Below are 12,369 nucleotides of genomic sequence, written 5' to 3'. Positions count from 1 at the left end.
TAAGCAGAATTCTAGGAAGTTAGAATCTAGAAAGTTATTTCCCTATAGTTCAAATTTTACCTAACTCCAGATACAATGAAGACGGCGGATATTTATATACTGCTTTTCACCAAAGTTCCCAAAGCAGTTTAATAGAGAAATAAAAATAAAGATGGATCCCGGTCCCCAAAGGGCTTACAATCTTAAAAGAAAAGTAAGACAATCATCAGCAACAGCCACTGGAGGGATGCTGTGCTGGGCTTGGGTAGGGGCAGTTGCTCTCCTCCTGCTCACTAATGAGGAACATCACTCTTAAAAGGTGCCTCTTTGCTCAGTTAGCGGGAGACAACACAAGGGAGAGTTTTTCAAGTCTATGAAAAATGACTGAATGCAGAAAAAGAGAAAGTTGATGAGTTTTATGCTCAAGTCCAGCCTGGAATTGACAGTACATGCAAGCAAGATGTGCTGCTGGCAGTTGCAGATTGGAGTGCCAGAGTTGGAAATGGTAAGGAGGAAAACACAGCCAAAAGGTATGGCCTAGGAAACAGAAATGAAGCAGGAGAATGAGTTACTAATTTCTGCCAAGCCAATGATTTCTTCATGGCTAACACATTCTTCAAACAACTAAAGTGGCGCCTTTATACATGGACATCACCAGATGGAGTACACAGGAATCAAATTGATTTAATATTATTGGTGCAAGGAGGTGGAAGAGTAATAACAGCAAAGATGTGGCTGGGGGCCAATTATGGAACAAATCACGAACTGCTCATGTGAAAGTTCCAAGTCAAGCTAAAGCAGAAAAACAAAGCTATCCAGCTTCCAAGATATGATCTTGAGAATGTACCCACCATTTTCAAGGAGAACATCAGGAACTGCTTTTCTGAACCTCATTGATAGGGAACCAGAAGAACTGTGGAATGAAATCAAAGAGGTTGTCAAGGGCAAATGTGAAAAGAGACTGCCAGAGACCAAGAAAGAGAAGAAACCAAAATGGATGTCAGAACAGACAGTGGAAATTGCCAAGAAGAGGAGAGAAGCCTCTTCTTCTCTTCTTGGCAAGCCTCTTCTCCTCTTCTTCAAGAAAGATAGACCTCAGGAAGGAACTTAATAGGGAATTTCAGAAAGCTGTTAGAAGAGACAGAGAACAGTACTACAATGACATCTGTAAACACTTTGGGGATGGAAATGGGTAAAGTGTGCCGTCAAATTGGTTTCAACTCCTAGCGACCACAGAGCCCTGTGGTTGTCTTTGGTAGAATACAAGAGGGGTTCATGATTGCCTTATCCTGCGCAGTATGAGATGATACCTTTCAGAATCTTCCTATATTGCTGCTGCCCAATATAGGTGTTTCCCATAGTCTGGGAAACATACCAGAGGGGATTCAAACCAGCAACCTCTGGCTTGCTAGTCAAGCCATTTCCCACTATACCATTAGGTGGCTGTGAGGATGGAAATAGACACAGAAAAACAAGAAAAGTTTTCCAAAAGATCTCTGAACTCAGAGGGAGGTTCCAACCTCAAATTGGTATGTTAAGGGATGCCAAAGGACAGATAGTAACTGATTTAGAGAAGATCAAACAGAGATGGAAGGAGTATACTGAAAATCTGTACAGCAGGGACGTCAACATCCAAGATACTCTAGAAGATATTCCCTATTTGCAAGAACCCTCTAGTACGGGAAGATGAAGTTAGATCAGCACTCTGGTCAATACCAAGTCAGAAGGCTACAAGAATTGATGGAATTGCTACAGAAATATGGCAGGCAACAGAAAAAGAATCAGTCAAGGCTCTAACCAAACTATGACTGCAAATTTGGAGGATGACACAAGGCCAACCGATTGGAAGAGATCAGTCTACACACCCATACCAAAGAAAGGAGACTTAACAGATTGCACAAACCATAACATAATATCCTTAATTTCCCATGCTAGCAAAATACTGCTCAGGATAATCCAACCCATATTAGAGCCCTACGTGGAAAGGGAAATGCTGTATGTTCAAGCTGGTTTCAGAAAAAGTCGAAGAGCAAGAGACATAATTGCTGATGCACGCTGGATAATGGAGAAAGCCAAAGAATACCAGAAAGAAGTCAATATGTGCTTTATTGACTACAGAAAAGCCTTTGATTGCGTCAGTCATGTCAAGTTGAGGAATATCCTTAGGAAAATGGGTGTCCCAGAACATCTCATTGTTTTCCTGAGAAACCTATACACAGGGCAGGAAGGCACAGTCCAGACAGAACATGGTGAAACAGACTGGTTCCAGATCGGCAAAGGAGTAAGACAAGACTGAATACTTTGTCCTATTTTATTCAGCTTATATGGTGAACATATACTGAGAGAAGCTGGACTGGAAGAAGATGAGCATGGTTTTAAAGTTGGAGGAAGAAACATCAATAACCTGCGCTATGCTGATGACACCACTCTGATAGCTGAGAATGTGAATGAAAGTCAAGGAGCACAGTGAAAAAATGGGACTATGACTAAATGTCAAGAAGACTAAACTAATGACAACAAGTACAGCAACCAGCCTCAGAATTGATAATGAAGACACTGAAGTGGTGGATAGTTTCTGCCTTTTAGGATCGACCATCAACAGTAAAGGATCCAGCAATCAAGAAATATGCTGCAGACTAGCACTTGGTAAGGTTGCAATGAAGGCCTTGGAAAGTATATTTAAATGCTGTGACGTGTCTATACCTACAAGGATTAGAATTGTTTGGACATTGGTTTTCCCCATGACACTCTATGGATGCAAAAGCTGTAATTTGAAGAAGCAAGATAGAAAAGGTATTGATGTTTTTGAACTTTGGTGCTGGAGAAGGCTTTTGAGGAGACCATGGACAGCCAGGAAAACAAACAAATTGATCATAGAACAAATCCAGAATTTTCACTCGAGGCACAAATGACCAGGCTGAAACTATCATACTTGGGACACATTATGCCAAGACCCAGCTCCCTTGAGAAGTCCATAATGCTGGGGAAAGTTGAAGGAAAGAGAAGAAGAGGATGACATCAATAAATGCACCACTGAGAGACCTTAAAGGTCAAGTTGAAAACAGATCATCCTGGAGAGAATCTATCTATGTGGTCTCTAAGAGTTGACACTGACTTGACGGCACTTAATCAATCAATTAATCGATTGACCACATTGACTGGCAGTGGATCTCCAGGACTGTAGACAATGCAGACGAGTTTTTATCAGCCTCACCTGGAGATCCTGGGGATTGAACCTGGGGCTTACTGCGTGCAATCCAGATACTCTACCATTGAGCTATGCCTGCATCACACATTGAATGTCTGGTGCCCCAATAAACTACAATTTTCAGGGTCATTGCTGCCTCTAATCAGGTTGGAGTAATGGAAACTTCTCAGAGAGACTTCCAATGAGACCTCAGTTGTCACTTTGAGAACTTTGTTTAAAAAACAGATTTAAAAACATTGTTAAATATAAATATCTGTAGTAGTAGCAGTAGTAGTAGAAGAAGAAGAAGAAGACTGTCTTCAGGTAGATGGAGCAGGGCTGATCAACTTCGGGTGTCTGCTGTTGGACTACACCTCCAGTGGTCCCTCGAATGTTTTTCATCTCTGTGCGGAATGAATTTTGTTCTGGCCTGCAGTATCAAGGCACTGTGCGCACACATGCATTCAGAATAGGGCTTTCCTGATTCCACCTGAGCAGGATCTAAAATGAACTGAATGGACATCCAAAAATTTGTGAGTACGCACACGTGTGCATGTCTTAGAGGGAACAGTGTACACCTCCCATCATCCCTTTCTATTTTATTTTATTTTAAAATAAAATAAAATACACAAGTCCCTGGTCACAAGTCCTACCCCATACACAAGTCCCTGGGCAGTTCACAATCTAAAAACACAACTATTAAACCATTAACTCAAAACAGTTTAAATTATAGATAAAAGCTCTAAAACCTAAAACTATAAACTAAAAACCTGACTAAACAGGTATGTTTTCAGATCCTTCTTAAAAACATCCAGAAAAGGGGAGGCTCTAATTTCGTTAGGAAGCACATTCAAAGTCCTGAGCAACCCTAAAAAAGGCCCAGTTTCGAGTCTCCACCAACCAAGCCAGTGGCAACTGCATCCAGACCTCCGCAGATTATCTTAATAGCTGGCAGGGTTCACGAAGAAGACATCTCTTTACCTTGGAGGCGGAGGCAAGCCATTCAGGGCTTTATAGGTAATAACCAGCACCAGAACTCAGAAACCTATTGGCAGCCAGTGTAATTCTTTTAAAATGGGTGTAATATGATCTCGTCTGGTAACCCCAGAGACCTGCCTGGGTGCTGCATTCTGTACCAAATGCAGTTTCTGGAATACATACAAAGGCATTCCAACATAGAGTGCATTGCAGTAGTCAAGTCTGGATGTTACCAGCAGATGCACCAATGTTTTAAGGTAGTTTATCTCCAGGAATGGACATAGCTGGTATATCAGTTGAAGCTGATAGAAAGCCCTCCTGGCCACTGTCTCAACATGAGAGACCAGGAGGAGCTTTGAGTCCAGAAGTACTCCCAGAATACAAACCAGCTAAAGGAATTCACCCATCACCAACTGCAGGTAGTTCTAGACTAGACTATTTAACATAGGCTGACATAAGAATTACTCAGCCTTTGTTAACTTGCTGTGATAAATATGCTGTTTTAAAACCAGCTTTTCCATGGTAATCTTTAGGTATGGGTTCAGTGAATTGATCTACCAGATATCAGTTAAACTGGCCTTCCTGCATAATGTTCTACAGACTAGATTTTTAATTTTTTTAAATTAATATTTATTAATAATTAAACTAATATTAATATTTTTAACATTTGAGAAATAGCAGCTGATATGAAGTGCAGCACAATGATGGCATTGCCCATCAGCCAGTGCTTCTGCACCTGTAATAGGCAGTCCTGTTGTGATGCACAAGTGGGCCGTTAATCATCTACTTAAAACTGTTCATCTGCAGTTGCAGAGAGCTACTTCCATTGGAAACAATGGAAGTACTGCACTACTGCTTGCTTACGAAACTCCACCAGGAATTCCTGTCATGTGCACTACTGCGCCAGCTGATGGGTAACACCGGTGTGGTGTTGTGCAACATGTTGGCCAGTATGTGTAAGTCCTGTTTTGTCATCAGAAGGGAAGCACAATAAAGCCCTGTGTACACATTATGTTCAACACATGTTCAATCTGTGTACACTGTACTCGCGTGATCTATGCGCAGGTACCATGATTCACATGTAACATTCAATGTACATACAGTAGTAAGTTCCTCTCTGTCCTCTGGTTTTCAAGGGGCCTGTATCCAGGCTCACTTGTGAAATGTATGCTTGTATAGTCATTCACACAAAAACATACATGTGTACATGTTTACACATGTACAACATAATATCTTAAGATTTCCAGAAAAACTGAAATGCTGCGTTTTAGTACTACCATTGTATTACTTTGAAATGTAACAGATCTGGTCTCAATAGATATACAACTGTGTTGTAAAATAACTAAGAGGCAGTAATAGTAAAGCTTAGTCTAAATTTGAGCATTCAAAATTACAAAAATCAGTGGTAGAGATGAAATAAACTGCTAGTAGCAGTTTCGAGTTTAAAAGACCTGGTGGGGCATGATAAATTAGTGAACACTACTGTGCCAGAAGATGGAACCTCAGGAACCATTTTAAGTAATATTGCTTCTGGTACTTGTTCGAGAACAAAAGGCAGTAACGGAATGAAGACTTTTTATATTTTTATTAAAATGGAGCATCCATATTCTTTCAAAATTAAACCTGAGGACGAAATGCATGAGCTTTCTTGAAAATGATTTGCAGGTGCTGAAAGGCACACCGGGCCATAAAAAGAACTAATGGGGAATGCTCTTCACACAAGAAAAGAGAAACACAAAAAGCAAGCCCTATTAAGATACTTAAATGCCTTCCTTATTCCCCACTCAATTACCCTAGTGCCATTAAGGAATGATTCCACTGGAATTGGCAAAGGAAAGCTGTAATGCAAGGGGTTTTAAATATATTTTTCTCTTTTCTTTTTAGTTCCAACAAGACAAAACAGACAAAGGAAAAGGCAGCACATGTTTAACAAATGTGCCTGATTAGCCTTGTTGGAAGCGCCATGTTCCCCCCACCCCATTCATTTTGTTTTGCAATGAGTTAATTATTCAGTATATAGGACTATATAACCAGCGGGGTTTCAGCATGATTTAAACGCTTAATGTATCCTGGGAAGAACAAAACAAGGCATGTGTTATGTTGTCATCCATGACAGTTTGACATGAATTTTGTTAGTTACAAGGATGTTATATATTGTAAATGTATGAGCGCTTATGCAGAGTGTCAATGCTTGACTGTTTTTTATACTGAATCCTAAATAATTTGAATTCCCAAGACATACAGGCAAGTGAACACATGTAAAATTATTTTTTTAGCATATGTTGAGTTTTGTGTCAGGAGTGTGTGTGTTGGGGAGAGATGTTATCCCCCCTCCCCCCGCAATTTATAGTTCAGACACATATTTTTGCAAGCATTTTAGCTTTCAAAATAAGGTTTCCTGTATGTTTAAAGAATGGAAATCATACAGGATAGCAGTTAAGTAGTTCACTGGTAAAATTTCTATTTTTACCTCTGTTTTTCATAATTATGTTCAGTAAGGAATGAAGAAAATAGTTCCTAAGTCTGCAGGCACAGTTTTATTTGAAAGATATCTAGTGTAACTTTCGGGAACATACCTGATACATAAAATTAGTTTTGTGGATGCAGCATTGGCAGAGTTTTGGCTGCATGGTTGATTGGTTGCTAGGCTTCCAGACCAAATGAAGACTTGTCACTATTTGAAACCACTGATTGCTTCCAGTTGGAATGTGTGTTCTTGGCTCTGATTTCTACAGCAGTGTGTAGGCCTGCCTGATTTTACTCTTTGTGCTGAAAAGCAAGATCATGACAGTATCTTTTGATTTCTTTGAGAGCACTTTTCTGATGCCTCTTGGAAGCCATTTCTCACAACTAGCCTAACCCAAGCTGGACTGCCCAGGCTGGGTTACGCTGGTCTTGAGAACAGCCTCTAGGAATATTAATAATACTGTTGAAGTTTAGAATATAATAAATGAATACAAGTTGTTTTGGTAAGAAGTAATCTGCCTACTTTCCTTTCACTAGAAAATTGATAATTATCCTCTTAAGTTAGCCCACTTCACCATTAATTGTTCACATGTCCACCATATTGAATTGGGGTGGATGACATCATCACAAAATATGCCATTGAGGTGTCCCTATGTGTCCCTTAATCAGTAGCTAATTTGGTTCAAATTGGTTAGGTGATTCACAAGTTAGCCCACTTGCGCCTCAAATGTTCATTTGTCTGTCATCTTGAATTGGGGTGGATGACATCATAAACTATGCCATTGAGGTGTCCCTATGTGTCACTCACTACAATTGTACCAAGTTTGGTTCAGATCAGTTAGACAGTCCACAATTTAGCCTTCTTGTGCCTCAAACGTTTATGTGTCCTCCATCATGAATCAAGGTGGGTGACATCATCATAAACTATGCTGTTTATGTGTCACTATGTGTCCCTACAACTGTACCAAATGTGGTTCATATTGGTCCAGGCATTGTGAAGTTGATGCAGTGGGGACACAGTCACAGAATGCCAGGTGATCTCATAAGCTTATTGGTTTGGAAGGTTGACAACAGTTAGATTATTGGAGAAGAGTCTTTCTTTTTCCTTTGATGAAACAGAAAGTAATACAGTGTGTGCTAACCAGATCCTCAAATGAACTTTCTATGTTGATTTTAAAAATCTTAAAAACCATTGTCTAGGATATTGTTTTTTACCTCTTTACATGAGTGTATTTATCATGTATAAATATTAAATATGATCTAAGTCTTTTTCCCCCCTCCTTATTTTTAGGCGCTGGATGTTGATCGAACTGTTCTTTATAAAATGAAGAAATCTGTAAAAGCCATCAATATTTCTGGTTTGGGTATGTATAGTTTAATTATCGATTATCTGGGATTATAGGGATCCTTGCATGTAGGTGCCTCGCAGAGCTGTGCGGCACCAACACACGATCATTTAGCCCGATTTCTGGGCATCATTGCACGCAAAACCTGGACTAAGCAGTAAGCTCCCTAAGGTGGTTTGCCACCTCCAGGAGCAGTGCTGTTCACACATGCCAGCAAAACCGGGCTGGGCTACCATAGCCCGGTTTTGCCTGCACATGTGAATAGCCCCCTTGTCTTTTTCTGAAGCCACTGCACCTCTTGAAAATACATCCTTGAGGACTGCAGGACCCTCAAGGTCATATTTTTGGGAGCCATCAGTGTCCTTATGTCCATATTTGGTAACTGTACTTTATAGACAATAATCCGACATCACAAGCATCAAGCAATTATTTTGCAAGGTCCCCAGACTTATTCTTAGGGGATTACCTAACAGAACACGCTCTCTGTCCTGACTTGAAAGTCACTGAATCCATGTAGTTCCATATGGCTATTGTGTGTAGTACTTCAGCTTAGGAACCCATGTGCAAGTTTCTTGTGATGTGGGTGTTGCTTCAATCCATACAGGAACTTATAATGTGGGTTAGAAAACTGTGCTTAAGGGTGCTTAGGGGGAATGTAGGTGGGAACTGGCACATGAGATGGACAAAGGAGGCAAACTCTTTTGAGGGGAGGGGCTATAGCTGTCTGGTAGAGAACATGCTTTGTATGCAGAAGGTCCCAGGTTCAATCCCTGGCATCTCCAGGTAGGGCTGGGAAAGACTTCTCTCTGAAATGCTGCAGAGCTGCTACCAGTATTGAGCTTGATGGACCAATAGTTTGACTCAATATAATGCAGGTGCATATGTTCTGCATTGGTTGGAAACTCTCCTGAATTGAACTGTATAGGACAGTTCCTTAGATAGGTAGAGCTAGGAAGAAGAGTGTTATTTTATGTAGAAGAGTATTGTACATATCGCATAACAACCTACTAATGTTCCATATAGAGAGGGATCCTATTGCCCAGAGACGTGAGTTTGGGGCGGTATAAAAATATGTTTAAATAAATAAATAAATAAATATAAGACAAGTACAGAGTAGCACTTGACATATGCTTATATCGTGGCCTTTTGCCTCAAGAAGAGGTAATTTCCTTTGGACTATAGATGTGTTCTCTGGGAACTCTATATAATGTCATGTGTTTCCATAGTTTCTATTTTGTGCTGGCATTTTGCACATCTTTGGGTAGTTTTGGCTTTCTTTTCTATTGTATATTTCTAACTTCTGTATTTGTTTACCTCCGACTTGTCTTGATTTGTTTGACCCTGATCCATATGAGTGAAATACATTCTGAAATACCTCTATAGCCAGTCTTCCTCATTCATTTAACTGCTGAGGGGCTGTTCCCATCAAAATGAATGGACAAGCTTTTGTTGGCAGGGTATGGGGGAATCAAGCTGCTGATAAATCACAGTGCCCACGCAGAATGCTGAATCTGTTTGTAGAGACAGAAACATTTTTTGGTCCTGGTTTTTTGTTTTTTGTTTTTAATGAACAAAGAAAGAAGGTGCCAGGAGGAGGGGTTTAGATTTGTTAGGCCCTGGGATACATTTGGGTCAGCCTCCACTTGAAACAAGATGGAACCAGATTGCTAGCACTTCAGATCAAAAAGGTTGCATAGCAGCCTTTAAAATGACGCCTGGGGGGATTGCTGACAGGAACTGGGTGATATCTGGTTCTGCAAGCTAAATCCTCTAAGGTGTGAGGGTGCACACATTTCGGCTAAACGAGAAGGGGACGCAGTAGAGCCAGGAGCTGAGCAAAAGGAAACACTTGACAGCTGGCCAAACAGGTCAAATGATGGTAAGGGAGATAGCACATGTCAACACCAGGTGAGGGATTTGGCACATAGATGTCCATATACCAATGCCAGAAGCCTCTGAGTGAAGATAGGTGAGCTGGAGTGCTTGGTTAATAATGAAAATATAGATATAGTGTGCACAACAGAAACCTGGTGGAACAGTGAGAACCAGTAGGACACTGTTATTCCTGGATATAAACTCTACAGAAAGAACAGGGAGGGGAGGATTGGGGAAGGAGTGGCACTATATACTAAAGAAGGGATAGATTCCAACAAGCTAGAATACGACTATACGAGGACTGAAAAGAAATGTGTTAAAAGGGATGTGCTATCGCCCTTCGGATCAAAACACTGAGAGTGACCTGAAGTTGGAGAAGCAAATAAGAGAGGCAAAGAGAGACAGAGAAGCAATAATGGGTGACTTCAACTATCCAGACATTGACTGGGAAAATTCATATTCAGGTAATGAAAGAGAGGCGAAATTTCTAGACATGCTAAATGTCTGTGCCTTAGAACAGTTAGTTGCAGAATCAACCAGAGAGATAACGACTTTGGACTTAATCCTGAGTGGTGTCCAGGACCTGGTGCAAGATGTCAGAGTTGCAGAACTATTGGGGAACAGTGACCATAGTGTGATCCAATTCAGCATGTATGTGAGTGGAGAATTGTCAGGGAAGTCCAACACAGATGCGTTGGACTTCCGAAGACGAACCTTCTCAAAAAGGAGGGGACTGGTAAAAAGGGAGCTAAAAGGGAAAGTCAGGATGGTCAAATCACTCCAGAAAGCATGGAACTTATTTAAAACCACAATACTAGAAGTTCAGTTGGAATGTATACCAAGAAAGAGGAAAGGTACCACTAAGTCCAGGAAGATGCCAGCATGGCTGACAAGTAGAGTCAGCGAAGCTATAAAAGGGAACAAGATTTCCTTCAGAAAATTGAAGTCCTGCCCAAATGAAGAGAACAGGAAGGAACTCTGGCAAAATAAATGCAAGGAGACAATAAGGGATGCAAAAAGAGAGTTTGAGGCCCATATAGCTAGAAAAGGGAAATAACAAAAATATATATTTTTTCTTTAAATATATCAGAAGCAGAAAACCTGCCAGGGAGGCGGTTGGCCCCTTAGAATGATGAGAGCATGAAAGGGATTATTAAGGAGGAAAAGGAGATTGCAGAGAAAATGAATGAGTTCTTTGCCTCTGTCTTCACGGATACTTGACCATATACCCTCTCCAGAATTGAGCTTCTCAGGTTTAGAGACTGAAGAACTGGGCCAATTTGAGGTGACAAGGGAAGGTGTTCTAAACTATCTTTAGAAACTAAAAATTAACAAATCTTCATGGCCAGATGGAATCTAACTGACCCTGTCCACCAGGGCCAGTTGCTATCCAGTTGCTAGTTGATAGGGCAAGTTGCTATCCAAGCAACTGGCCCTATCCACCCCCAGCACAGTACCTCCAGTGACTGTTTCTGGTGTCTATCTTACGTTTATTTTAGATTGTGAGCCCTTTGGGGACAGGGATCCATCTTATCTATTTATTATTTCTCTGTGTAAACCACCCTGAGCCATTTTTGGAAGGGCGGTATAGAAATTGAATAAATCATCATCATCATCATCATCATCATCATCATCCACTCAAGAGTTCTGAAGGAACTCAATTGCTGATCTCCTAGCAAAAATATGTAACTTTCCCCTACAATCAGGCTCTGTACCAGAGGACTGGAAAGTAGCCAATTTAACTCTGATTTTCAGAAAGGGATCTGTGGGGCGGGGGGGATCAGGGAAATTACAGGCCGGTTAGCTTAACTTCAGTGTCAGGTAAATTGATGGAAAGCATTCTTAAGGACAAAGTTGTTAAGCATATAGAAGAACAGGCCTTGATGAGGGAGAACCAGCATGGCTTCTGCAAGGGCAAGTCTTGCGTCACTAACCTTTTGGAATTCTTTGATAGTGTCAGCACTTTTAACATGTTTTAAATTTTAGATTGTTTTAATAATTTAATTTTGTTGTAATGGTATTTTTATTGTAAAGCGCCCAGAGACGTGAGTTTTGGGTAGTATAGAAATTTGTTGAATGAATGAATGAATAAAACAGGCGTGTGGATAAAGGTGATCTGGTTGACATAGTATACTTGCACTTCCAAAAAGCTTTTGACCAGGTTCCCCACCAAAGGCTCTTGAGTAAACTTAGCAGTCATGGGATAAGGGGACAGGTTTATGTGTGGATCAGTAACTGGTTGAAGGACAAGAAACAGAGGGTAGGAATAAATGGACAGTTTTCACAATGGTGGGAAATAGGAAGTGGGGTCCCCCAAGGATCGTTACTGGGACCACTGCTCTTGAACTTGTTCATAAATGGTCAAGAATTTGGGGTAAGCAGCGAAGTGGCCAAATTTGCAGATGACACTAAACTATTTAGGGTAGTGAAATCCTCAACAGATTGTGAGGAGCTGCAAAAAGATCTCTCCAAACTGGGGGAGTGGGCAACAAAATGGCAAATGTGGTTCAGTGTAAGCAAATGTAAAGTGTTGCGTAT

The 12,369-nt window shown here is 40.7% G+C and overlaps 1 protein-coding gene across 10 annotated transcripts in view; it reads left to right on the top strand.

Moving 5' to 3' along the window:
* Positions 1-12,369, top strand: part of ASAP2 (ArfGAP with SH3 domain, ankyrin repeat and PH domain 2) — a 137,902-nt gene that overhangs the window by 32,649 nt on the left and 92,884 nt on the right. For all 10 annotated transcript variants that reach the window (XR_008313775.1, XR_008313777.1, XR_008313776.1 and 7 more), the window contains exon 2: positions 7,902-7,974. Coding sequence is in view for 7 of the 10 variants with exons in the window: in XM_053285740.1 (XP_053141715.1) it covers positions 7,902-7,974 (73 nt within the window). In the remaining 3 variants the exon portion in view is untranslated. The remainder of the gene's footprint in view (positions 1-7,901; positions 7,975-12,369) is intronic.

Source organism: Hemicordylus capensis, chromosome 1 (genome assembly GCF_027244095.1).
Source record: "Hemicordylus capensis ecotype Gifberg chromosome 1, rHemCap1.1.pri, whole genome shotgun sequence".
Lineage (NCBI taxonomy): Eukaryota > Metazoa > Chordata > Lepidosauria > Squamata > Cordylidae > Hemicordylus > Hemicordylus capensis.
This window is presented reverse-complemented; position numbering and strand designations above follow the sequence as displayed.